We start from the raw sequence: 27,614 nt of genomic DNA, 5'->3' as shown, positions 1-27,614 counted from the left end.
CGAGGCCATCCCCCGCGTCCCGCCTCTCCCAGGCCCTCGAGGCTCTGTGCTAACAGCCTCGGACAGTGAGGACCCGGCTGCGCAGGCAGGGGCAGCCTCCTGGCAGTGCTGCGTCTCGGTCCTTGCGAATTAGCCCTGGAGATTTGCGCTGGGCTCCGAGAGCCCGCAGAACCAGCGTCGTGGCCTGGGCGAGCTGGGAGGCCGGGGCCGAGGCTCGCGAGTCCCGCGGGTGTGCCTCCCCCGGACGCTGGGTAAACAACTGAGCGCACAGAGAGGACATCGTGCTTCCCACGCATGTTCGCTCACGGTCACTAAGTAGCTCTCCTTGCAGAGGGCGATTGTGAAAGCAATAGTGCGACTGTCGGGTTTGCCACGGGTGGAGAAAGGCGGACCCACATCAGGTCGCATCTCGCCTGCTTTTTCTCGACCCCGACCGCAGGCACTAGCCAGTCTTCGGCTTTCTTCTTGACCCGTCGGGACGGTGTGAAATGTTTCTTAAAACAGTAACTCAGCTTTCTAACTACAAACCGGGGGAACGTCTGGTGCTGAGATCTCACACTGCAAGGCACAGTTGCAAATGCCTGATCGGCCTCCGCGGGTCTCTTTCCAAGCGCCTAGCCAGATCTTGGTTTTGGAATCTCATTTATCTGTGACCCCGGGAAGGCAATGCTCCCAGCTCCCTCCTACTCCTACAATTAATGCGTACAGAAGCCGCTTCCTGGGAAGTAAAGCATAACTGAGACCTAGCCTCCCGCTAGGGAAATTCATCCCTTTAGTAAACAGCCCCAAGTATGTGCAGACCCTCACGAGGACACGAAGAAGAATTAAACTAGGGCTGGACAAGTCAGAGTGGGCCAAGGTAAGAGGAAGGGCTGCTACTATGCCCAAACTGGAACAGACAGATTAGCTCATCTGCTAGTTGTGCGGCAAGAGCAAAGAATTCAAGAGGGGAAGAGAACGTGAGAGCGGTTGAGAGAGCTAAACAAGAATCGAATCCTTTGTGTGTCATGGTAAGAAATTCGAACTTAATCCCAAGGTAATCAAAACAAAGGATAACTTTTATACACGAGCGAGTCCTGAATCTTCGTCTAAGAAACAATGTCTGATCAAACGGGACAATCCAGTCAACAATCCTCAGTGCACTAAATTACGCTTGGCCAGATCTCTGGCCTTCACATTGTTAATTGATTAGCAATCTTTTCAGGAGAAAGACAATTGTTAAAATTATGTAGACTTCTACTAAAACTATGTCTCAAAGATTTACAATTCTGTATACCAATAACAAAAAACTACACCTAACATGTTTTCTCTCCCCTCCCCACTTGTAGGACAAGTGAGCATTCCAGAGAATTTCTACATGACCAGCTGTTCATTCTTTTAAGAGGATGACATTCTTCAGCTCATCTGGAAAGGATACTGCCTTTAAGTCTGTTATTTAGAGTCTCCAAGGGCAGGTGTAGTTGGGAAAAGACATTTCATATGAAAAAACACAAACTTAATAGAAGGTAAAAAAAATGAGATGTAATCTGGAGGCCCAAGTCATTTTCTTAGGAGAATGTCAAGTATATTTGGTGTTATTTAACCTTCTGCAGTTTATCAGTCTGAAACAAATGCATTCTGTTCTCATTTGAAAATGTCTGAACAGCCAGCACAATTTTCAAAATCACCCATTTAATAATAACTAGAGACTTTAAAGGCCAGCATTTCCAGTTAGGTATTTCACAATGATTTAGTAATTTTATGAGCAGCTCAGAGTTAAGTCTACAAGGTCTGACTACAGCGCATTACTGAAAAATATCAGTAATATAAGAATCCCATAGATTGGTGACAACTTTGCTCTTACTTATTTCAACAGTCACCACCAACAGTTGGTGACTTAACAAATTAAGAACATAGTTGAGTTGCTGTATGCTAATATTTGGCAAATATGTCAAAATGGCCACATTTGCCAATTTTGTAAGACAATGAGTAAATTCACAGAAAATAACTTAAAAAAAAAACACGTTGGGCCAGGTGTGGTGGCTCACACCTGTAATACCAACACTCTGGGAGGCTGAGACAAGAGTTTCCCTTGAGCCCTGTGCCACATGGCAAGATCTCCCTCTACAAAAGTAAAAGAAGTTTGGCCGGGTGTGGTGTATATGCCTGTAGTCCCAGCTACTTGTGAGGTTGAGATGGAGGACTGTTTGAGCCCAGAAGTTCAAGGTTGCAGGAGCTAGGTTTGCACCACTGTACAAGCCTGGACGACAGAGCAAAACTCTGTTTAAAAACAAAAAACAAAACTTCAGCTATATATATAATAAAAACCTACAAATATCACTTAAAAGTTACTGAAGTTTAGAAAACTAGCCAACAAAACCATTGCTTTGGTAAGCAAATCTGAAATGGCTAATTCAAGGTTCATTTTACGGTTGGCAATTTAAAGATGTCTCTCAGCAGCATTGCAGTTCATTTTCTTCTCTTGGATGAAGTTCATCATTGGCTTCAAGGACATCACTTAGTTTTCCTTTACATCTCTGGTGTCTCCTCTACGAGTTTCTCTCCTCTCCAACCTTTTAATGTTGGAATGCCCCAAGTCTTAGTCTTTGGCTCTCTTCTTTATCTATACTTGCTCTCTTATTGATACCTAGTCTCGTCACTTTTAATAACATCTATATGCCAGAGTCCTAAGTTTATATCCCCAACTTATATCCAACTGCTTATTGCCAAAGAATAAACCACTAAAGTTAAAAAATAATAAACATACTAGGCAAGGGAACACTTACTAGTAAAGCCATTCACTGAATAGCTCACTAAAGGTTTAAGTCTGAGGGGATTTTAGGTTATAGAAAATAATAATAATAATAATAAAACAACTGAAAAAGAACACTGGATAGATAGGTCAGAAAAGTCCATAATTTATACATGACAGGTTGTAACAAATTCCTGAATGGAACTGCTCCAGTTTATAGGTTAGAATTAACTGTAGTGAAAAACAGCCTTTATTTTTTATATATTCCAGGTCAGTCAGTACTACTATAAGTTGAAAATTCTCCATTTACGTCTCTCTACAGTACTGCTTGTGTAGTCTGAGATTTCAAACATGTAAATGAGCTCCCAAACTATTTTCCTCACCCTCATCTATTCTACCTGCAGCCCCCTTTCTCAGTTGACAGCAATACTCTGTATAGATGCTCAAACTAAAAACCCTAGATCAGTACTGCCCTTACACCAGGCCAGGAAAGGCCCTTATCCAGGGCCCTGAGCTTTAGGATTGCGTGCTTTACAGTCAAGATGACATGTCGTCTAGAGGGCATACTCATTCTGCACTCCACTCTAGGTACTCAGGACCCCAAATACCCGGCCCAGAATAGCCCCAGCTGTTCCAGGAAATGCATTACATCATCATTGCATGCACTGATGTGTTAGGGGCCTGGACAGTTTGAATATACTGGCTATGGCAACCAAGTAAATGTGCAGGAAGCTCCTTGCCATACCAGGGGTATGGAAGAAAAGGTGGGAAGAAAAGGTGGGACATGGGCTGAAGGTCAGCTCTGCCCCCAAGTTATGTTTTGGCATAAATATGAACCTGGCTTTTCAGTTCTAATGAAGGTATATTTATCAAGATAGGCACATTGGGCATATTTTCATTAAACAGAACTTTTAAATATTTAAACATATGTCTCCATTGTACTCTTGCCCTAGGACTTTAAGCGTGTAGAAGCATGCCTGCCTTGTAGTGATTTTTTTTCTCCCAATATTCAATTTACACAGTCAGGAAATCCCATTAGTTATGCCTTCAACTACATCTGGATTCCGTCCACTTCCTTCATTACCACCCTGATCCAAATCACCATCATATCCCCCTTGAATTACTACAGTGGGCTCCGAACTTATCTCCTTGATTCTACCCTCGTTACTATTTTCAGCATAGCACTCAGGGTCATCTCTATCACTTTCTTCAAGCCTTGGCTCAGCAGGCCTATCCTGATCACTCTAAATAGTAGCCACCAAATTCCCCTTAATTTGTCCCATAGCATATATTATCTTCTAACATCTACTCAATATTACTTATTTCTGTTCCCCTTCCTACTAGAATAGTATGCAAGCTATTCAGGAGGCCAAGGACCATTGTTTCTGTGTCCCAATCACCTAGAAAAAGTCTTGGTACAAAGTAGATGCTCAACATATATAGAAATCTTGAATGGAATCAGAAGACCATACCCATCATAAAAAAGAATATCAATTTTTTTCAAATGCTTGACAGATTTTTCATGATGCATCCTACTTTTTAAAATTTGTAATGAAAGGACTTGAAATTTGCCATACCAATATATATTTGGCATAATTTTTAAATGGATAACCCCATGCTAAGCCTCTCTGAATCTTAAATGCTTTTATAGTCAGACATCATCTAAAATAAATTCCACAAAACTTTTCCCAAGCAACATGCAATTTAGTATTTTGAAAAGTATTTATATAAACTAGCATCTTACTGTTTTCTAGTAAAAGTATTTAGAAGCACAAGAACCACAACAATGGAACTGAGTTGTAAGTTTCTTACTTGGCAGTTACATAGTCAAACACTTGATTAAAAGTCCATTAATCAATACTGGCTTAAAGACATGTAAGAGAACTTGGAAAGTTATTAAGTGTTTAATACATAATGATTACAAAATCCTGATCTGTAAACTAATTTGCAACATACAGTAGAAACCCATGACAACAGTCATTATTAAAGATTCGGCTAAACCAAAGGTCAAACATCTTTCAAGAAATAGTTAAAAGCCAGTAAATTATAAGCATGTCACTTTACCCTCATCAGTGTATAAAGATAACCAAATAGTCCCACATTCAGAGTGCAGTTTAGACTTCCTAGTCATTTAGAAGTACCATTCAGAAGAAATATTTCATAGATACTCGTTTCCAAAAGGCCTTGAGTTGAAAATGTTAAATATTAACACAGAATTATCCAGACTTATTAGGCAAGTGTCCAGCTGCCTTCCTTTTCACCTTACTAGTTGATAAACTGATGCCTCCTAGTGATCAATCTGTGTAACAGCTTAAAGGAAGTACTTTTTAATAAGAGTGCTTAGTGCTGGTTTTTTAAACTGCAGTACAACCTACTTGTGAATCAAGCACTGTCCATCAGTTGTCTCCATCCTTTCTGTTCTGCCAGCAGCCTAATTCAGTTCTCATTTCTCTCATATAAGCTCTTGGGTGGTCCAACCACCTGATCCATACTATCATATACACAGCCTTCAGTTCTACTCCTATAACATGACAGAAAACTTCTCTTCGCCTTCCAATGTACGTTATCATTCCAATTTCTTACCCTTGCATGGCAAGCCCTCCACAGAATAGGTCCAAGCTTGAGTGCCAGTCATACATCTACTTGTCCTCGCTGCCTCCAATTTACTTTCCCAAATCCTCTGTAACCTTTCATTCTTCAAAGCCCAATTTAAATCCCACCTCTTAGATTTCCTCTAATTCCTTCCTAATCACTTCAAACTCTGATGAGTAGTTATCAGATTTTAATATATGTCTACTTCACTAAATATCTAAGATCCTGGATGCGTGGTTTCACAATTTTACCTAATGGAGAGCTGACTGACAGCACTTAAACTGAGGGGAGATGACTAACGTTTTGTCTGGAAATTGGTATTATCCAAAATGGGGCAAGCAGGCTATCTTACTGAATATCATTAACAAGTAACCAGGGAGTCTGATGATTTGTACATGTTACAAAAGTATTAGCTTTGAAATGACAAATGAAAATACAGAACTGGATTAAATGTAGCAGTTCAGCTCTCCTTTTTGCCCTAAACTCAAAACATGGATTATAAAGCAGCAGAGAGGAAGGTAATCCAATGAAGGAGGCTGAGAGAACCAGTATTATGTTGTCACAAAACTGCAATCACTCAGAAGTGTTGATATTCTGGCTCTGGGTCTTTGGGGTGACAGAATACCCCAGTAACCAACAGTGGAAACATTGTTCAGCAATCAATCCTGCCCTCCATTAAGAGCCCAAGAACACCTACCACCTTTCGTAAGTCTGCTTCAATTCTGAAACCAGGTAAATGCACCTGTTGTGTGCAACTCAAATATCTGATTGACAGTCACTTGGGCAGCTACCTCCATTTAAGGGACTAGATTCCACAGCTTATTTCCCTCTTTTGCTGTCATTTTTCCACTGCCACAGAACACACAGCCTGAGAGGGCATAGGCCGTTCAATTTGATTACTACTGATCTCTAAGGAAAAAAAAAAAAATCCAGTAATGGACAAACACCTTCCTTAGGTGATAGAGGACATGCAGCAGTGAGTGTAGACAATTTCCCCAAAAAACATGAGAATAAAGAAAAAAAAGTGGTATTGGTGTTACTTTAGAAGAGGAACTCAGGCTTCAGAGAGGGTAGAGGTTTCATCACAGACAAGGTAACTAAAGATGGATCCAAGAATAAAGGGGATAAAAGAATTCTGTGGGGTAGCGAGACTCAGAAAGGTGGAGGAACATTTTTACAAAAGATGAAACCCAGGAAATGTTTATGGTAAGCTTGTATGCTGCCACTAAACCTACCAGAAAAAGCAGATCCCATTAGAGCCCCCCACCCCTGCCCAGTTTATAACTATCTGATTTAAGTAAATCACTGTTGAGTAACTGAGCATCCTTTAAACGGGTCAGAAACCAGAAAACACATAATAGCTTTTGTTTCTAATGATATTTCATGTACACCTTTAAGTCACTGTCTCAACTTCATTTATGCATGCATGCTTCTGAGAAAGGTTATCATGCAAAATGAAATAAAAAGCCTTGGGCAGTAGGACTCCAATCATAATTAATCCCTTTTTGAACTATATTGAAAGAAAATTACTTTTCTCAGCTCTGTTCACTTATTTCTGAAATGTAGTTATTTCCATTTTGTTCCAGGATATCCTTGATCAAATAATCCTTTTCTAAATCAACTTATATCAACACTATGTGACCAATGTGGCTGTCATCTTAACCTCCCTTGGCATTTCACACCCAGCTCTACTTTATTTACTACCTGCTTTTGACACTGAGCATAAACCATAGGTTCTTCTTTTTACGAGAGGCTGGATGCCAGTAGCCTTTAGCCTCCTTCAGCTCATCCTGTACCTTGAACCTGGACATGATGTATAGCACCCAACATCCACTTGATAATAAAGCAACTTGCCAAGGACAAAAAGTAGAATGAAAGTCTGCCTGAGAACCATGAAGCTCCCATAATGGTCCCAGAGTCTATGTCTAAGCCTAAGAGAAAAACCTATATAGGCCACATTGTTATTGGGGCTGTGTTATACATTATAATAAATACAAACTCTTCAGGGCAGGGGAGAGAGAAGGCAAAGAATATCTGAATGTTGTTTAAAATGAAGTCTAGATTAACTCTGTTCTCTAAAATATTTCATATTCTGAAAGCTCTAGCCTAAAGAACCTGCTTATTCAACCACTAGTTGTATGATAGAAAAATCTACAAGGCAGTGCCAAGTGTAGGCCCATCCAAATGCTGGGTCCAACACAAATCAACTGTGTTCCTGTTAAAGTTACTTCTAATCTTATGCATAAAAAGGCAATTAACATCCCCAATCAAGTATGATTAAATAAGGCATTATTTTTAGTATTCATTTAATTAAATGAACATTTAGTTCTCCCAAAATTACTAATGCTGTAAACTGAAATCTCACTAGTTTAAAAATACACATGGAACAACAATGGAGTTTTTCTTTAAATCCCTCAGTCTAGTTATATTATACCCAACTTTTGAAAACACATGTATACTTAATGGTCGCTTTATACATACCACTTGAGGTTCCTTTACTAGCTTAACATTTTTGTCTGAGTGAGTGATTCCAGATAAATACTATGTATTTATCTGGAATCTCAACTGTCCAGATATAATTCAAGTAAAAGATTCCAATATGATGAGAAAAGTATGTGTTTTTCTCCCTAAAAGAGGCATTTAATGTTTTTGGTCATTGTGGAAAACGATGGCAACAAACGAAGCCCAGTCAGCAAAATAAATTTTGCTTGTTTTAAGCCATTAAGTTTTAGAGCTTGTTTTGTTTTGCAGTACTAGGAAATTACAAGTATTGATATGCCTTCCCTTGACTTTAAAACAGTTGACTCTTGAATATCAAATCTGAACTAACAGGGTCCACCTACACACATTTACTTGTCTCTACCACCCCTGCAGCAGCAAGATCCTTCTCCTTCTCAGCTACTCATGAAGGCAGCGAGGATCGAGAACTTTATGATAATCCAGTTCCACCTGACAGTAAATAGACACACACACACACACACACCAACTTTCATTCTGTTGCCAAGGCTGGAGTACAATGGCACCATCACAGCTCATTGCAACCTCTTCCTCCTGAGTTCAAGCAATTCTCATGCCTCAGCCTCCCGCGTAGCTCGAACTATAGGCGTGTATCACTACCACGTGGGTACAGCTAAGTTTTGTATTTTTAGTAGACAGGGTTTTGCCATGTTGGCCAGGCTGGTGTCAGACTCCTAACCTCAAGTGATATACCAGCCTCAGCCTCCCAAAGTGCCGGGATTACAGGCATGAGCCCACCACACCTGGCCATGATAGTAAATATATTTTTGATTCTTTGAGTTTAACATTTTCTCTAGCTTACTTCTACGGTATATAATACACATGACATACAAAGTTTGTGTTAAATGACTTATTGGTAAGGACTCACTAATAGGCTATCAGTCAAGTTTGTGAGGAATCAGCTCAGATTTGACTGTGAGGGAAGCTGGAGCTCCTAGCCCCTGCATTATTTAAGGGCCAACTGTATATACAATCCAGCTTTGTTTCACTGCTTTTCTCAATCTGCAGGAATATGACAGCTACAAAAGACCTTAGGAGACTGAACTACTGAGAATCAATCATTGTATTTCCTACATAGTCCCATACAGAATTATGGTTGGTATATCGAATGGGTCTAGATAAATCCTATACATACAAAACCTTGCTGTACACTTACCATATTCCAAGCCCAGTGCTGGAAATTGGGAAACCCATTAGTGAGTCTTTCTAAAGTACTTTTTGAACTGGTAGACCAGTTCAGAACTATAGAACCAAAGAGTAGGTACTGATGAAAAGGAGATCCTCTACTGAACTAATAAAACATATGCACAAAAGCCCAGTTGCAGAAGTAAAGAAAAAGCAGCCAAGCAGAACTGAAACAGTCCCAATGCAGGTAAAATAGGCAGGGCTGTCAAACTGCTGTGAAGTGGCTAAGTGCACTCACCAAGCCAAATGAATAGCAAAGACAACAGTTCCAGCCCTTAGTTTTGAAATCTGTAGCTAGGTGTGGCGGCTCCCACTTGTAATCACAGCACCTCAGGAGATTGAGGTGAGTGGACCACTTGAGTCCAGGAGTTAGACACTAGCCTGGACAACATAGTGAGAATCCATCTCAAAAACGGTACAAATAACTGTTGACTGGCCTAATCCAAGTATAAAATCACATCTGATCTTAAGACAGACACCCATGTCACATCCACACCGAGAAAATGCCAGTGTCCAGGGCTCAAGGTAAATGTTGGAGATAGAAAGGATAGACTGAAAAATGACAATTTGGGTGTCCTGAAGCATGAGAAATCCAAATATAGTGTGACTTCACTTAGTTTTACCCCACATCATTTCTGGATTCTGCCAAAGGCCAATGAAAATAAATCAGCACATAAAAACACCAACAAGAAAGGAATAAAATGAGATTTTCTAACCCAGCTGACTTTAGGTTAAGGTCAAATTTTTTGTTTACAACAAACAAAAAATTTCAAAACGAGGAATGCTTAAATGTATCATCCAGTGTTAAGTCTCAGTGTTTATGTACACTAAGTGAGGAATCTCTTACCTAGGAGGAATTTTGCCTTTGAACCAAGAAATCCCCAACTAGTTCAGAAATTAAGTTCTAAAACCAATTTAAAAAGTAATCCCTGTAATCCCAGCACTTTGGCAGGCCAAGGCGGGTGAATCACTATGTCAGGAATTTGAGACCAGCCCAACCACCATGGTGAAACCCCTCTCTACTAAAAATATAAAAATTAGCTGGGCATGGTGGCACATGCCTGTAATCCCAATTTGGGATTACAGGGATCTCAGCTTCTCAGGAGGCTGAGGGAGGAGAATCACTTGAACCTGTGAGGCAGAGGCTGCAGTGAGCCAAGATTGCGCCACTGCACTCCAGCATGGGCAACAGAGTGAGACTCCGTCTCAAAAAAAGTAATCCCAACCACAAATTTTACGTTTTCTTATGTTTAGGAAGCATATCTACTAAGTGCTCAGAGGTTCTAAGTACTTTTGTTTCCTTATTAATGTATACCACAATCTTTCACAATACAGACGAAAACATTGATGCTGAACCAACAGGTGGTACACAGACTCTAAAGCCTGTGCTTAACGACATTACTACCCAGACACTACTTGTATTCTCATACATATTCATTAAAATTTGATGGTAGACATTTGTTTAGGGGCTGAAAGGTTTTAGTCTAAAATTAGATCTCCATTTTTATTCATGGATTGTTATTCCCATAGAGCAACCTCATCTACTTTCCTAGTTGGATCAACTGATTGCACTTATCTGAAGATAATTACAAACGTAGACTGTAGTAGTACTAGGAAAAATAACATTGTTTGATTTAACTTCAAAGTATCCACTGTGCATTTAGTTTTTATTGTGATACATGTACAGATTTTCTTTCACCTGAAAGGCCCTAGAAATACCCTGTAATGAACACATTCAGAACCTGAACTTCAGTTTCTAAATAATATTCCCTATTCTAAGAAGACAGCAATCCTTGGAGGAATGGCCCATTCCAGGGCTGAAAGAGAAAATGTCTATGATAAGCCTAGGAAACTTTATGAGCCAAAAAGTATGTTGATCAGAGTAAAGAATATATTGGAATTCTTTCAACTATTTTAATTTTGGAGTTGAAGGAAAGCTGTAATATTGATAAGTTACCCAAAAACATCAATCTGAAGTTTGACTAAGGGGATTCACTGCAGATAAAACTTTATTCAGCATTTTTTCTTTCTTAAAAAATTAAGCTTCTGTTCTTGGCTAAGTAAATTATCCTAACAGGTATCAGACAGCATCCTGTACACTGCTGCTGCCTTACACCGTCATTTAATCTACTTTTCAGTTCCGTATATATATACACGTCTCAGAGGCCTTTACTAGCCTCTAAATAACCCCTGGGGCTCACTTACCTCAAATATTCTTACCTTCAAACCGCTGACTCACTCTCTCAATCATGTCTTACTTTAAAAATTATCTTCCAGCCAGGCACAGTGGCTCATGTCTGTAATCCCAGCACTTTGGGAGGCCAAGGTGGGTGGATCACCTGAGTCATAGAGTTCAAGACCAGCCTGGCCAACATGGCGAAACCCCTCTCCTCAAAAAATACAAAAATTAGTTGGGGGTGGTGGCACACACCTGTGATCCCAGCTACTTGAGAGGCTGAGTGAGGTGGGAGATCACCTGAGTCAGGAAGGTCAAGGTTGCAGTGAGCCAAGATTGCACCAGTGCACTCCAGCCTGGGCAAATGGAGTAAGACCCTGTCTCAAACAAATAACAAAAAATCTTCCATGGAAACATCATCCTCATCCTCACTTGAAATATTCTTAACAGGTGGTTTTCAGTGTTCCAAACCCATTAAAAGGACTTTCAGAGATAACCTTTCTATGGACTGGCCACTTGTATTTCTAGTTATTTCAATTCCTTGAATGTGACCTGAATTGTTCTGTTCTGGGACCTTTGCCTGTATTTCCTCCTGTTCCTCCATCTGAACTGCTCAATGCTCAGAGGCCCTTCCCCTCACTTCACAAATTCCTACAGATTCTTGAAATCTCAGCTAAAAGCTCTTATACAAATTTTGAGCATTCTGGTAGAAACTACTTTACAACCTCATGAAGTTTTTCAGAGCTGCAATTACCTAATACATCATGAATGATTAAAATTATGAACACTATCAACTCTGGATATGAGATCTGTCAACTTCTGGCACTCACATATTTAATCACACATTTCCAGTTCCTACTTTTTGGCTTTTAAGTTTAAAACATGTAAGAAACCGGCCAGTTGTGATGGCTCACGCCTTAATCCCAACACTTTGGGAGGCCAAGGTGGGAGGATCACTTGAGGTCAGGAATTCGAGACCAGCCTGGTCAACAAAAACCCCATCTCTACTAAAAATACAAAATCAGCTGGGCTTGGTGGCGCATGCCTGTAATCCCAACTACTTGGGAGGCTGAGGCACAATAATCGCTTGAACCTGGGAGGTGGTGGTTGCAGTGAGCCAAGATCATGTCACTGCACTCCAATCTGGGCAACAGAGCGAGACTCTGTCTCAAAAATAAAAATAAAACAAGTAAGAAACTAAAAAGCATTGCTTCTATTTTATGCAATGTTTTATCTTGGGTTTCAAAATAATAAAACTCAGTTTGTCCACAAAACCTAAAAAATGCTCAATTTCTAATACAAAAATTAAAAAATGAAATTGACTTATTTCCCACCAGCAATCTATTTCTAAATTAATATACCCCATTTCTTCTTTTATTCAGACTCTTGAGGATGACATGATCATGCCTCAATAAGCCACTCTAAGTCAAAAATATCTTAAGTAGAAGATGCATTTAATAACCCAGTAAACTCATAAAAGCTGAAATCTTAACACGAACCATTGTAAGTCAGAGACTGTCTGTACTAAGGATTTTAGTGAATAATTTCTATAAACTGGAAAACCTGATAGTTTGATGTCAAAAGGAAGAAACACAAGATACAAAGCATACTGTATTTTTGGAAATATAATACATCAATCAAAATTTCTTATGGATAAACACTTATCCTCAAGTAAAATAATTTCATATACCAACAAGGATATTTCCATTTCTGTAAAGTCATGTTAAGTGATCCTTAATCAGGCAAGAACTTGGCTCTTTATCCAGGTTATATTTTAATATCTGGAGTTTTAATCTAGCATACAAAAATCACCAGTATACATCTCTTAATTGCAGTATTATTTCACCATCACCATTTATATTTACTTTTCAGGTATCAGAGACTTAGTGCTTTAAGAAGCAAATTACCTAAATTATGAACACATATTTTCAAAAACAAAACCAAGCTCATAATTATGTGTATACAGTGCAGAAGATTTAAAAAAAACTAAATTAGCATATATTTTTTCCTAAAGCTCCTATGCAGAACTTATGGTCTTCTGTACTATCAATCTATTCTGTACATTTAAAATAACATTTGTTTTGATTTAAAGTCAAAAATATAAAGGCTTAAATTTTTGTAAGACTAACCCATAAAAAGGACTCCAATTTTAAAACAATCCCTGAAACCAAAGCATTCAAATATTTGAACATTAGTTCAATATTTCTACATAGCACGATAAGATTTTCACAAACAGTTACTACAAGTTTTGTCTTTATTTTTAATAATGGGAATGGCCTACGATTCAGATAAACCCACAAATTCATACTGTTTATAAACAGCAGTAATATTAATATAAACAGTTAATTCCACTATCTTAGGAGCCTTACCGTATCATTAACCTATTCACAGAACAAAAATATTTCTATGAAAGCTAATATATACTCCTTTCATGTTTGTTTGTTAAGTATGCTAAAACAGAAAATGAGGTAGAATCCCATTTTTCTTTAGTACCATTCCATAAGCCAATTCCACACAATTAAGTTATTTTTGCAATCTAAAATAGTGATGCTAATACTGCTTCAGTAAGCTAGATTTACTAATTTAAGAATCCTAAGAAATTATGTGGCTTTCAGACATCCGTGTTAAACTATCAACTCATCAATTTGTGGAACACTTACCATTCTTGAATGACCATAAAGCAAACAGTGCTACAATTTTTTCTAATCAAAGTTTTCTTTGTAAGTGACTATATTTCACCATTTCTAACAGGCAAAAATGAAACCTACTTGGCAGTCTGCATGGGCTGGTGGAAACTACAATCAGAGTGTAAAGACAAATCTTCAAGTGTCTCAAAAATGTTTGTAGATAACTCAGAATATAATCTATTGGGAACTATGGAATTCCATTTTAGTCTTCAAATAACAAACTCCATTTAGCAGGGGTAGTAAGGTTGCTCTTAAAATTGTAGATTTAGAGAACATAGTGGCCTCAGCACAAAATAGCTCACTCTAGACATCACTACTCTCCTCTCTTCAAAAAAAGTATACATACTCATTTAAAAAAAAAAAACACCCAAAATATCACCAGAACATTTTATAAAATTAAATCCAAATTTTATTAAGGATTTCAAGTTACATACTTCAAATTTCTAGAATGGAATGGAATCATTTTGGAACTGGAAATATGGCATAAACACTGACATCCCCTGAAACTTCAATATTATAAAGAAAATTCTTCTGCAAACCACATCTCCATTATATAACAAGACTAGGTATTATCTACACCGTCACTTTGGCAATAGCTATTTCCTAAAAGAATGAAAAAGATGATTTCGCTACTTCAGTTCATTAAAAATGGGATTCTATCTTTAAAGTTCAGAAAAAGCTGTGTTTAGATGAACTACGGTTACAAAAAAAAAAAAAAGAGCAACAGTCTCTAATCAAAGCAAAGGAAATCATTTAAAATAAAGAGAAAAAAGCTATTATTATTGGTTAAGGATTTCCAGTAGTAAGTTATAATCTCAGGAGAGGAATGGATAGCACTACAAACAATGTGTTCACATTCCATGACCTTAACACTAACTTCTCAAAAAGGAAGTTTTCATTACCTCTAAAAATAAATTCAACGTAATTTTATTAAGAGCAGGAAATCTAGACCTTCCTCTAACGACAATCCAATAGTCCACCCTTGCTGTCATCAAAAAAAACTTCAACTCCAAAATTAACAGTAATTAGCCAGAGGTATTGTAAGTGTGGCTCTACAGTCTGAAATTTAATGGCATTTTTGTCAAAAATAGTCTTAGTTCCGCTTTAGTCTCATGACTACAATACTATATAGTGCTATCCCTGTAGTATTTACTACAATACAGTCATCAAAAATATCTGAAAAAAAATTCTTGGACCTTATGAAATAGTGCATCCAACCACTTCTATAAAAATAGGAGCCACACAAAGAACTAAGAGAGTGCTACCTGCCCAGATCCAGAACAGAGGTACTTAACCTTTGTTAACCTTTGTTTTCCAGTTTAGTTGTCAAAGAGTAATGTGAACAAAATGCCGAGTGTCACACTGGCATTACAAATAGGCCCAAAATTTTGAGCTTTTAATGAGATTGAGAAACATTTTAAGAGATTTAACTCAATATGCCTTAAACACATCCATGAGGTAGTTAAGTAAACAGTACTACCCATTTTAATACATAGTAAGCAGAATCATGGGTAAGTGACATAATCATATTTTAAGCAATAAGAATTAGAAGAAACTAAGAAGCTTTGGGCCTTCTCTCTAGCTCTAATGCAAAGAAAATGAAATTTTTTTTAAAGCATCAAATCATTTAAGATTTTCTTCTGCTTTTTTTATACTTGCTTATTAGTATAGTATCTCTTTCCAAAGCTGGTACCCTTTCTTCAATAATGTGGTAAAAACTGAGTATAACCCTTAATTCAAGCTAGGCCTCTGCTTCTACCTGAATTGGTACAAAATTAAGACATTATCTTATAAGAACTAAAATTGTGTTTGAAATTTTTATTTTAGGCTGCAAAAACAAAACAAGCAAACAAACAACAAATAACTTGAAAATAGGCTTGTCAAATGATGTAAATTCATCCTTTCCAGGGAAGCAGAAAGTAGACCCTACCACAAAGAAAAGATGCTTAGTTAATGGAGGTTAAATTTAGAAGTACAGTTAAATTCAGGCTAACTTCTGAAAATCCTGTTTTATTCACCTCACTGTGGTACCAATAACTATACTGAATCAGGTTACTTTACAATCAACTATGTCACCTATATAACACAATAATCCATTAACAATCTAATACAGTTATTGGGTGTGGTCATACTGGAAATTCTTAACCATATAGCTGTCTTGCCAATTTTTTTTTTTAAATGATGAATTGTCTTAGTATAAGTCACTGCATTTCTGTAACGAAGTAATGAAAGGCACAGCTAATCCAAGTGGACTTAACCCTATTCAACAACCAGCTGAAAAAATACTTTGGTTCTTCAAGGAAAAAATTATGAAAAAAGAAAAAGTATTTCCTTTAACAGCTATTAATTTTCATAGCTGTACTCCAAGAGCTACATAAAAATATTCCAGAAGAACCAAATTATGTAGCAATAAATGAACATGCGTGACAGAATCTGTGCATTCAACATATCTGGCAGAAAAACTAGTTAAAATGCTAGGTAGAACAAATTGGTCTTTAAAATATCAGTTTCCTGTCCTTAAAAAAAAAAATTACCTAGTCTACCAAGAAAATACAAAAACATAAGGCTGTAAGTAAATAAGAGTTGTGTTTAGGCTATTACAGTGCAGGTTATCCTCAAGGCCACATACATCCTGCTTCACTGCTGCTTGCACTCTGCTGGGTTTTGATCCTTCTGTTAAAGGAAAACAACAAGTCAATCTATCTTCTTCTACCTGCTTCAGTGAATTTCTCAATAGTAATTACTGCCTTAATTATAACAGTAGCTCACTGTTGTCAAAAAAAAAAAAGGGTATAGGACAATGATGGTAAATTATTTATTTTATCAGCAAGTCACTGAAATGCTAAAATCAAGCTCAAACTTTACACTGTAGAATTAACTCCATAAAATGTGACATACACTAAACCATAATCTTAAAAAATAAAATTACCAAGCAATTTATGTTAGTTATATTAGCAATCAGCTTTGCTTTTTCCTCAGGAATAATAAACTAGGACTCTCAGGGACTGAATAAGAGTAGCTGGAAGGATTTAACAAACTCCACTGCTCCGCTCCCCAGTTCTGGAACACTCCTGCAATCAGATCTTTCAAAACCCTTTGTTTAAAAAGCTTTCCTTAGGAAAATAATCTAAAATCACATGCAATCGTTTTTTCTAATGCATAAAAACAGTTATAATTTGTCTCATTAAAATAGAATCCTAGGGTTCGCTGTGCCTGAAACTACAGAAAGTACAAAGCCCAAGCAAAAAACGTTTTTTAGAAAAACGTCCACTGAAATTATGTGTACTGTTCAAAATGCCAGTGGGACTGAAAAAAGAAAAAGTATCCAGCCAATAGGCTTTATTTACTAAAGACTTTAACAGAGAGAAATAAACTTGATATTCAGAAATACCAACTCTTACTTTAGTCTGTCTTAAATTTAATAGAAAGCAGCACTAATTTTGCTCACCTTCGGGTCATAGTCTGGATCATTTTCCTCATCTCCTTCTTCTTCCCCTTCCTATATTAAAGTTCAAAATGCATCCATGAAGTATGTACATAGTAGGTAAACTGGCTCATAATGTAGGGAATATTTAATACAAGTTACTCTACGGGTCAACAGATTTTCATGATTACAGAGTCTGATGATAATTTACAATTTAATCTGAAAGCTTCTAATACGAAAAATTTCCCAACACAACTTGAGACATCCAGACAGCTTTTATTGAAAATAGTTACTGCAGCCAACGTTGAAAAAGTTTACTGCAGCTTTTGACTTCTTCAAAGAGCTGATAACCCTGCAGCAGAACAAAATTATTTGAAATAAAAAAATGTTGCTGAGTTTTGCAATTTATTTATTGAAACCTTATACATACATTGTTTGGCTGTAGAATTCTAAAATCATATTTTCCAAAATGTTTTTTATCCCAAATCACAGAATGATTATAGCAAAGGAATACATAAGTCATTCAATTTGCTTCTCAATGTGTTAAACATATTTGCTCATTTGGTAAACATTACCTCATCCGCTTCTTCACCTTCTTCATCATACTGAAAAGGAAAAACAGCGTGTGAGTGAATATAACACACATGTCAGAGTAGCATTAGTAACATTCATCACTGTGTAAACTAGTATCTCAAAAGAAGAAACCTACTTTCCTATCAAGGGGTTAATTATAAATTAAAATACATACTAGCTGCAAGAATCACTCAGCTCACTGCCAATTTATAAAACTAAAGAACAGAGTACAATCGTGGATAAAGTATGATCAGACAACTATTACTGTACATATTACTCACCCACACCTAAGTGTGTAATGCACTGTACAAAAAGGACCTAAACCCTACTCTTAACAACTGCCATTGAGCAATAAACATATCCAAAACATCTATATGCAGCCTAATCTTAACCTACTCATCACTCAATACTACCTTGAATGAAAATCTATGCCTCCCAGTAAACATTTTCTTGTATACTAAAAAAAGTCCTAGTTCTGTGAAGTCAAGGCAAGAGCACAGATATATAGCACTAACCAAACATAAAGTTTCACAACTAGAACAATCTTATTAGCAGAAAATTAAAAGCTAAGATAAATGAATCCAAAAATCCTGAGGAGACATACTTAAAATCCAGAAAAGCTATATACAGAACATCAGTAATTAGCCTAATTTTGAATTATATTACATCTTGCTTTTTAAAAATTAAATCTTATCTATTTCCCATTCTGACCACTATACTCTCACCCAATTATTTCTTTGCAGGATTCAAATTCACTTACATCATCATCATCATCTTCAATAGCTTCTCCAGTAAAGTATAACACTGATCTTGGGATTATACGCTCACGTAAAAAGTGACCAATTTCGAAGTCTGCAGCAAGGATAGCTTCAGCATCATCATCCTATTTTTAAAGGAAAACAAAAGAAGAAAATTTAGGAATAACTTTGTTACTTAATTTGGCACAAGTAAGACTCTTAGAGGCTGGGTGTGGTGGCTCACGTCTATAGTACCAGCACTTCAGGAAGCCAAAATGGGAGGATCACTTGAGCCCAGAAGTTCGAGACCAGCCTAGACAATGTAGTGAGACCCCCATCTCTACAAAAAATAAACAATTAGCTGAGCATGGTGGCACAAGCCTGTAGTCTCAGCTACTTGAGAGGCTGAGGCAGGGGAATTGCTGGAGCCCAGCAGCTTGAGGCTGAAATAAGCTGTGATCACATCACTGCACTCTAGAGCTGGGCAACCAAAAAAAAAAAAAAAAAAACTATGATGAAAGGAAGAAATCCTCAACTTCACTTTTTACTTTCCATTATTTTTCTCACACTATGTTAACAAATGATTTGTCATTTTTAAATTTCCTTAATAATTTTTCCAAGTTTTTAACAAAAAGAAAATTAAGTTAGCAGACCAGTATGCAAACTAAAGAAATTGTGAAGAATAAAAATTAGAACTGTTTACTTAGTTCTTGCTGGTTTAAACAAAAATATGTAAAAGCAACTGTCACATATGTCTGAAATTTTCCTTTTAAAATATTGAAAACACCAAATACAAAAACACAAAAAAAAAAACCCTCACGTTATTGTAGGTAAAATTGTTAAGTATATAGCAAATAGAAAGACATAATAACCACAGAGGATTACGTATACTTCCTAAAAGACAGTACCCAAAGAGCTGTATAGTTTTAAGTCTACTAATCCCAAATGAGATAGAGTCCTAGTTCAGAAAGACAATATACTAACTAAATCAGATACCCCTAGCACTTTTCTTTTTTAGAGACAGGATCTCACTGTGTTGCCCAGGCTGGCCTCAAATGATCCCTCCACCTCTGCCACCACAGCAGCTGGGATTACAGGTGCCTGAAGCTGTACCTGGCTTAGGATTTCTATTTAATGGCAAAGCACAGGGCACAAGTGGGTCTGACATTATTCACAATTAAAACAATCCCACTTTGGACCGGGTGTGGTGGCTCACGCCTGTAATCCCAGCATTTTCAGAGGCTGGGGTGGGTGGATCACAAGGTCAGGAGTTCGAGACCAGCCTAGTCAACGTGTTGAAATCCCATCTCTACTAAAAATACAAAAATTAGCTGGGCATGGTGCGGGCACCTATAATCCCAAGCTACTCAGGAGGCTGAGGCAGGAGAATCGCTTGAAACAGGAAGGCAGAGGTTGCAGTGAGCCGAGATCATGCCACCGTACTCCAGCTTAAGCAAAAGAGCAAAACTCCATCTCAAACAAATAAATAAAAATTTTAAAATCCCACTTTAAGTTCTATGATACTAAACAATGAGCACACCCTCTGTGAATTTTATGAATGTTTGAGTCAAAAACATAATCTAATAAATAAAAAAGTCCAAAAGGGTGGGGGCGGGGAGGGATTCAAACCACAGCTGTAAGTTTTCTATCCATAACTAACACTGTTTTGTCATCAATATTTAGTAACAAAAAAAAGAACTTGAACACAAGCTCCAACCCATCCATTGATATGAAAACAGTGTAACGCTCTATCTTAATACTCAAAGTAGTTCTTCTCGCCTAAAATTCATACTGCTTTATATTTCCTTTCATTGTCCTACAAGCCAAGCCAGAAATACTTTTGCCTTTTGCAGATTTGTTCTAAGCCTTAGCCAAGATTATTCCAATTCAAAAGTATTCCGTTTAAGTTACTTTCTAATTCCATATGTAAAAACTATTTAAACTGTCTCAGTTAATTTAAATTCAAAACCCCGTGCAAAAGAAAATCAAATTCAAAATATACCTGCCCTACCTTGCATGTGTAGACTTTCTTTAAGGTTGTTCCTCAGTTCAGGCTATATGGCAGGAACGTTTCATAGTTCTTTGCCATATGCAATATACATGAACATACACAGTCACAATATGAAACCATATTTACATTGGAATAACAAATACAGGAATGAATTCTAACCATAATGTAGCTAGGAATTTAACAGTACAAATGACCTAATACATTCTGGTTTTACTAAGGAAGACATAGTTTTGAAAAGTTATATCCCTCACATCAATATTTATAAGTCTCAAAAGAAAGAAAACCTTAAGCTTTTTTATCTCAGTGTTTCTCAGCAGAGGCACTGATATCATTTTGAATGGAACAATTTTTCAGATCCAAAAAGCCTGCCTCATGCATTGTAGGCCTCAGAACTCAATGTAACAACCAACCCACTCTCTACTTTTGAAATTCAGTGCTTTAATTTCAAATATAGTAAACAATTCAATAAATAAATAACAATTCAACTTACCAGATCTCCACTCTCGGGAACTGCAAAATTGAGAAAAGAAATTAAAATGAATAAGAAGCTGAACAATGCTTACTATAAAACCACCATTAATACTTAGGCAAAAATATTATTTACCTTCAGGAGGGGCAAAAAAATTAAAGAAAGAGTCATTGGAAACTGTTTTAGTCACAGTACGAACTGTCCCGCGTCCCTTGTGTTTCTGCTTCTTCTTAATGGTTTTCAAAGTGACATTCTTTCCTTTTTTCCAATCTATCTGGCAACTTGCAAAACAAAGAAAAATCTATCACAATTGACAATCTTTCAATTGCTAAACTTTTAGAAGTAAATGTTATATTTAGATTTCAAATTTTAGAAGGGTGAATTGCTTCAAGTGTTTTCTATAGCAGTATAAAGGGAAAAATTTTATTCCTAAGCAAATATTTAAAACAAACATATTTACAATTAGCATAATCACAGTATGATTTAAAGAAGCATTCCTTTGCAGAAATATATGTGAGACAGTCATGCGCCCAAGGAGAATTAAAGGAAAATTGATAAGCACTTCTCAGAAAACATCTTACCAAAACATTCAGAGACAGACTATGTACATATGTAACTGGAAATAAGTATACAAATAAAGTATAACAAAAATAAAAAACATTTTATTAAGGTAGTAAAATTGAACTCACCCTGTACAACCCATAATTTCTGGTCCATCAAAAGAAAAGGGATCAGAATCATCTGGTTCTGACCTCATCCTATATGTCTTTGTCAGCACTTCATTTGTAAAATATTCATTGGGTTCAAAGTGAAATTCTAAGACAAAACTCTGGGGGGAAGAGGAATAAAAATCAGTTAATTACCTGCTTCATAAATTTCACCACTTTAGTAAATGCAGCTAAATCTGTGTCTTTTATAAACATATGTAATATTCTAAGTGATGTTTTTTCTACTCTGAAACACAATTTTTTTTTTTTGGAGACAGAGTTTTGCATTGTTTTAAGACAATTTTACATTTCCAGGCTGGAGTGCAGTGACACAATTTCAGCTCACTGCAACCACTGCCTCAGATTCAAGTGATTCTCGTGCCCCAGCCTCCCAATGACCTGGGATTACAGGTGTGTGCCATCACACTCAGCTCATTTTTGTATTTTTAGGAGAGATTGGGTTACTATGTTGGACAGGGTCATCTTGAACTCCTGACCTCAAGTGCTGCCCACCTCAGCCTCCCAAAGTGCTGGGATTACAGGCGTGAGCCACCGAGCTAGGCAGTGAAATATTTTATGGGACAGACTGTCAGATAAGCCCTGGATTGTTTTTAAATCAAAATGAGGTACAAATTAAACTGAATAAAGCTTAGTTTCAATTTACAACTAGTAAAGATTAACATGTTTACACAATAGGCTAGGCACACCTAAATATTGTCTCCCTTACTCCTCCCACCTACCCCAGGATTTAGGCTTTTAAATAGAGACTAAATGTGAACTTGACACAGAAAAAGCCCAACCATAAGCATCTATAGCCTATATTCGTACTAGTTTTGCCCATAGTTGACATTAATACTGGTAGTTTGGTGGACAGGCTGTTGGCTGATTTTTCCTTAGAGGGAGTGGGCATCCTCTAACATCATCAGTTTTATGTAATTCCTAAGCTCATGCCTTTTAATACAGAAAAAGTACTTATTCATGTTCCCTTGGCATTATTTTTATCCACTTATCCAGGAACAAGGATTGTCTGTGTTTCAAACAGTTTATGTTCAGAGGGAGGAAAAGGAATAAATACTGCCTCACAATTAGCAACATCCAAATATTTATTCACTACAACAAAGAGCACCAACCTTCCGCTTGAATGTTATCTTTTCAAAAGTTTCTATTTATCTACCTGTAAGCATGTTACAAAATTATAAATATTTCAAAGTTATTTTACCATAGGCTGGCCAGCATCTGAGAACTTCACTTTAATATCTTTCAAGTGCTTCAGAATAGGTTCATCATGTTCCTTCAAATCAAAAAAAATAAAAAAATGAGTATCTAACATGGCATTTGAGAGCTGTGTTCTGTTACTACACAGATACCAGCTGACTGAGATGTATTTTAAAGTAGTTTTGTATAGCAATTATGAACCTTAAGACTTACTCTCCAGGTTATGGTTTATACTAAAAGCTAGTTTATACTGCAGTTCTACTGCCACTGGTAGAGAAAAAGTGTCCAAAGAGACAACTAGATCATTATATAGGACAAAAAATTCAAAATCAAGTCTAAATAAGGCACATTTGCTTTAAAAATGTTTCATGATTGTAACTGCTGCCTTTTCCAGCTGCTTGTCCCCTTCCTCCTGCTTGATCCTCTTCCACTTTGCTAAAGTAGAACTGTACTAAGCAGTAATTGTGTGGAGATCATTTCCTTTTCTCCATGTAACTTCCAACAAGGACAAGACAGGGCAACATGTACTACTACAATGCACATGGCAGTGGCTCACTCAAGAAATGCTTAAAGCAGTTTCCCAAAGAAGGTGACAACCGTTATGGTTTGCCAGAGAATGTAACCACTGTGAATGAGTTCAACATCTTTATAGTATTCTTTCAAAATGCAAATTTCTCCTGGAAGAGTTGTTTCAGATTGAAAAAGGTTGTTTGGGGTGGGGGTTGGGGGGTTAGTTGCATTAATTGCAGCTGTAAGATTAACTTTCCCATCATACTTCCATACTAAACTGGTAAAGACAGAAGCCACAGGGTTATGAGAAAACAGCAGTTGATACTGAGCAATTATCAATGGGACTATTTCATTATCTCATTTTTGAAAATAAACTAATTTATTTGATTACATTAATCAAAGCTGTAATTTCCCTTCAATAGATATTAGCTGTTTCAAAAGTAAGCAATCATTCTAGAAAGATCAACACTGAAGAGAACAGTCATCCTGCCACTTAAACTTCAAAGGTTTACCCTTCAAAGTAAACTGGTACATTTATGAATAAAATTACCTGAACCATATCACTGAGCAAGTCAACATTCTTAAAAACAGTTAACCAAAATTCAGGAATTCCTTTGGGGTCTTCTTTTTCTTCATCCTTTTTCTCATCTTCAATCTTGGCCTTTTCTTTCAATTCCTCCTTGATAAGTGACAGCATACATTATTTAATACATAGATTGGACCTCTTGATAAAGTAGCAAAGGTATAAAAACCAAAAAGCATACAATCACTGGATTATTACCTTCAAAGTTCTAGTCTACCTATGTAAACGTGTATAAACACTGCTGTTACCCATAACAAACCTTAATCCCATGAAAATGACTGCTACCACACCCTTCTGAAGAGAACCACTAAGATGACCAAGATGTGTAGGAAAAACCCTTTTAGTGAAAAAAAAAATTTTTAACTCATTAAAAATGAAGTCTTAAGCATAGTAAACAAGAAAAGCAACAAATATTAACTTAGTCCAATGCCTCATGCCATGGTGTTCTTAATCAAAATATTATATTCTCTTTACTAAACAACATAAAATAGCAATGCTAGAGAGGTGGAACACTTAACAGCACTGAATGTGAGTCACAGCTCTGCCATTATTCATTGTGGGAAAGCCACTTAGAAGCCTCCATTTCTTCACCTGAAAATGGCAACAATCCTCAGCCTATCATGAAGTTAAAAAAGAAAAGCATATAATGAATCTACAAACTAAAAACTATAGGCCGGGTGTGGTGCCTCATGCCTGTAACCCCAGCTTTTGGGAGGCTGAGGCGGGCAGATCACTTAAGGTTAGGAGTTCAAGACCAGCCTGACCAACATGACGAAACCCCACCTCTACTAAAAATACAAAAAATTAACCAGTCATGGTGGTGCACGCCTGTCATCCCAGTTATTGGGAGGCTGAGGCAGGAAAATTGCTTGAACCCAGGAAGTGGAGGTTGCAGTGAGCTGAGATCACGTCACTGCACTCCAGCCTGGACAACAGAGTAAGACTCAAAAAAACTATAAAAATAGGCTGTTTGTTTGTTATTTTCTTCCCTTATTCCTTCCTGTCTCCGTTGTTAAGCACAATTATCGGCATAAAAGAGGTTTTTAATACCTATTTTTAGATTGCATTCCAGCCCGGACAATAGAGCAAGAATCCTGTTCTCTCTCCCCCTTTTTCTCATTAAAAAAAAAAAAAAAAAATAGGCTGAGCACAGTGGCTCAATGGTTCAAGTCCATAATTCTAACACTTTAGGAGTCTGAGGTAGGAAGACTGCTTGAAGCCAGGAGTCCAAGACCAGCCTGGGCAAGAAGACTCTGCCTCTACAAAAAAATGTAGAGATTAAGTTGGGCATGGTAGCGTCAGATAGTCCTAGCTATTCGGGAGGCTGAGGTGGGAGGATAGCTTGAGCCCAGGAGTTCAAGGCTGCAGTGAGCTATGATCATGCCAGTGCACTCCAGCCTGGGCAAAACCCTGTCTCTTAAAACCAAAAAACTATAAAATGCAAGGAAATAATGACTTTTTGAGCACAGATGGTGGTGCCACGTTGAATAATAGCTCATCTGCACTATCATTCTTAAAAAAAGAAAAAATATTTCCTAGGTATAAAAATATAACTGATTATGTAATATTGTATTCCATCATTAAATCCTAAAATTTCAGACAAGTCCTAAGATTTCATCATCTAAAAAACACACTAAAATAAAAGATGATACTAACCGAAATCTCATCTTCTTCATCTGGTTTCCATTCACATTCTTCTTCCGTAGGTTCATAAATCGCATTAATAATCTCAAATCGCTAAAATGATTTAAAAAAAGGCTGTATAAAAACACTGGCATCCAAGCTAAAACCAGTGGTTTCTCACTAAGTAGTCTTATAAATTTAACAAATGCATACCATAACTTTAACCGCTATTGATAGCTCCTCCAAGTGCCCCTAATAACAATTTCAATGAGAGTTCTAAAGACCAAGCTCTTCCAAGTCTGCTTATATATTTCCAGAATTTGTCTTCTAGAAAGTTAGATAAATTAAACTAATTAGGAGAAAGCATTACCTTATCAAATAGAGGCTGATAGAGAACAGCATACTTCCTTTCAAGATCGTGAACTTCCTCATAGAATTTGGCTTCTATCTGTGCACATTTAACTTGCAGGTTTTTGAGAGCATTCACTCGTCTTTTAACTACCCTAGGCAGGCTGAAAGGTTAGAAACCAGTTACATAGCATCATAGTAAAATGGAAGTCACACCTTTTGTCATACTGAAACTGAAGCATCAGAGTTAGTGAATGACAGGTTTTTTTATCTGAGGCAAAAGGCAGATTCAAAGCAAATAAAAACCAAATAGATATGAATATAGTGACCCACTGGCTATAAGATATTTCAAAAGTAGCAATGTAACTAGGTAAATTGATAAAGATGATGCAAATCATACTGCCAACCCTAAATCTTTAACTAAGTGTTGGACTTGTCATTGCTGAAGTCATGGCCTGACCATCTTGGTTCTGAGAACAATGATTACTTGGATTTTTCTTTTACATATATCTCACCTATACAAGTTATTAAGAAAAGGAAGGGAGCATATGTATATCAGGAAAAAGGTCAAGATCCCACACACCATTATTTTATTTTAGTCTCCATGTTTAATCAGGAATTAGTAATTACATTATTAAATAAGAGTGTAACATACCATAAAGAGGAGACATGTATTTTTAAAATAACAGCTTTAGGCCATGTGGTATGGCTCACACCTATAGTCCCAACACCTTGGCAAGTTGAGGAGGGTGGACTGCTTGAGCCCAAAAGTTCAAGATGGGCCTGGGCAAAACCCTGTCTCTACAAAAAATACAAAAATTAGCTGGGTGTGATGGTGCACACCTGTGGTCCCAGCTACCCGGAAGGCTAAGATGATAGGATCACCTGAGCCTGGGATGTTGAGGTTGAATTGAGTGAGACTGCACCACCACTGCACTTTAGCCTGGCTGACAGAATGAGACCGTCTCAAAAATAAGTAACAGCTTTGATGAGATAAAATTAATACACCATACAATGCACTGTGAGGCATTTTTTTTTTTTAACTTTTATTTTAGGTTTAGGGGTATATGTGAAGGTTTGCTGTACAGATTATTTTATCACCCAGGCATTAAGCCCAGTACCTAATACTTATCTTTTTTACTTGTCTCCTTCCTCCCACACTCCACCCTCAAGTACCTACAGTGTCTGTTGTTTCCTTCTTTGTGTTCACGAGTTCTCATCATTTAGCTCCTACTTATAAATAAGAATGGGCGGTATTTGGTTCTCTGTTCATGTGCTAGCTAAGGATAATAGCCTCTAGTTTCATCAATGTTCCCACATGATCTCCTTCTTTTTATGGCTGCAGAGTATTACCTGGTGTATATGTGCCACATTTTCTGTATCACATCTGTCACTGATGGGCATTTAGATTGATTTCATGTCTGCTACTGTGAATGGGGGGGACTGATTTTTAAAAATTATACACACTAGGTTATGAGTCTCCTACATAATGATTAAACCGCTTTAACAATAAATGTTCACACTTA

At 37.1% G+C, this 27,614-nt stretch overlaps 1 protein-coding gene across 5 annotated transcripts in view; it reads right to left on the bottom strand.

Annotated features, from left to right (window-relative positions):
* Positions 1–15,691: 15,691 nt before the first annotated feature.
* Positions 15,692–27,614, bottom strand: part of NAP1L1 (nucleosome assembly protein 1 like 1) — a 35,346-nt gene continuing 23,423 nt past the window's right edge. For 2 of the 5 annotated variants that reach the window (XM_021665964.2, XM_021665966.2), the window contains exons 5-15: positions 26,111–26,252; positions 25,774–25,854; positions 24,085–24,213; positions 23,029–23,100; positions 21,792–21,931; positions 21,238–21,383; positions 21,124–21,143; positions 18,646–18,768; positions 17,888–17,917; positions 17,337–17,387; positions 15,821–16,561 (exon numbers count right to left, since the gene is read on the bottom strand). In XM_021665964.2, coding sequence (XP_021521639.1) covers positions 16,526–16,561; positions 17,337–17,387; positions 17,888–17,917; positions 18,646–18,768; positions 21,124–21,143; positions 21,238–21,383; positions 21,792–21,931; positions 23,029–23,100; positions 24,085–24,213; positions 25,774–25,854; positions 26,111–26,252 — 970 coding nt within the window. In that variant the 3' untranslated portion in view covers positions 15,821–16,525. The other 3 variants (XM_021665967.2, XM_021665963.2, XM_021665968.2) reach the window with 3 other exon arrangements.

The sequence above is a fragment of the Aotus nancymaae genome, unplaced genomic scaffold, assembly GCF_030222135.1.
Source record: "Aotus nancymaae isolate 86718 unplaced genomic scaffold, 86718_ANA_hifiasm-v0.15.2.pri h1tg000016l, whole genome shotgun sequence".
Taxonomy (NCBI): Eukaryota; Metazoa; Chordata; class Mammalia; order Primates; family Aotidae; genus Aotus; species Aotus nancymaae.
Note: the sequence above shows the minus strand (reverse complement) of the source record. Positions and strands in the feature narration are given on the sequence as shown.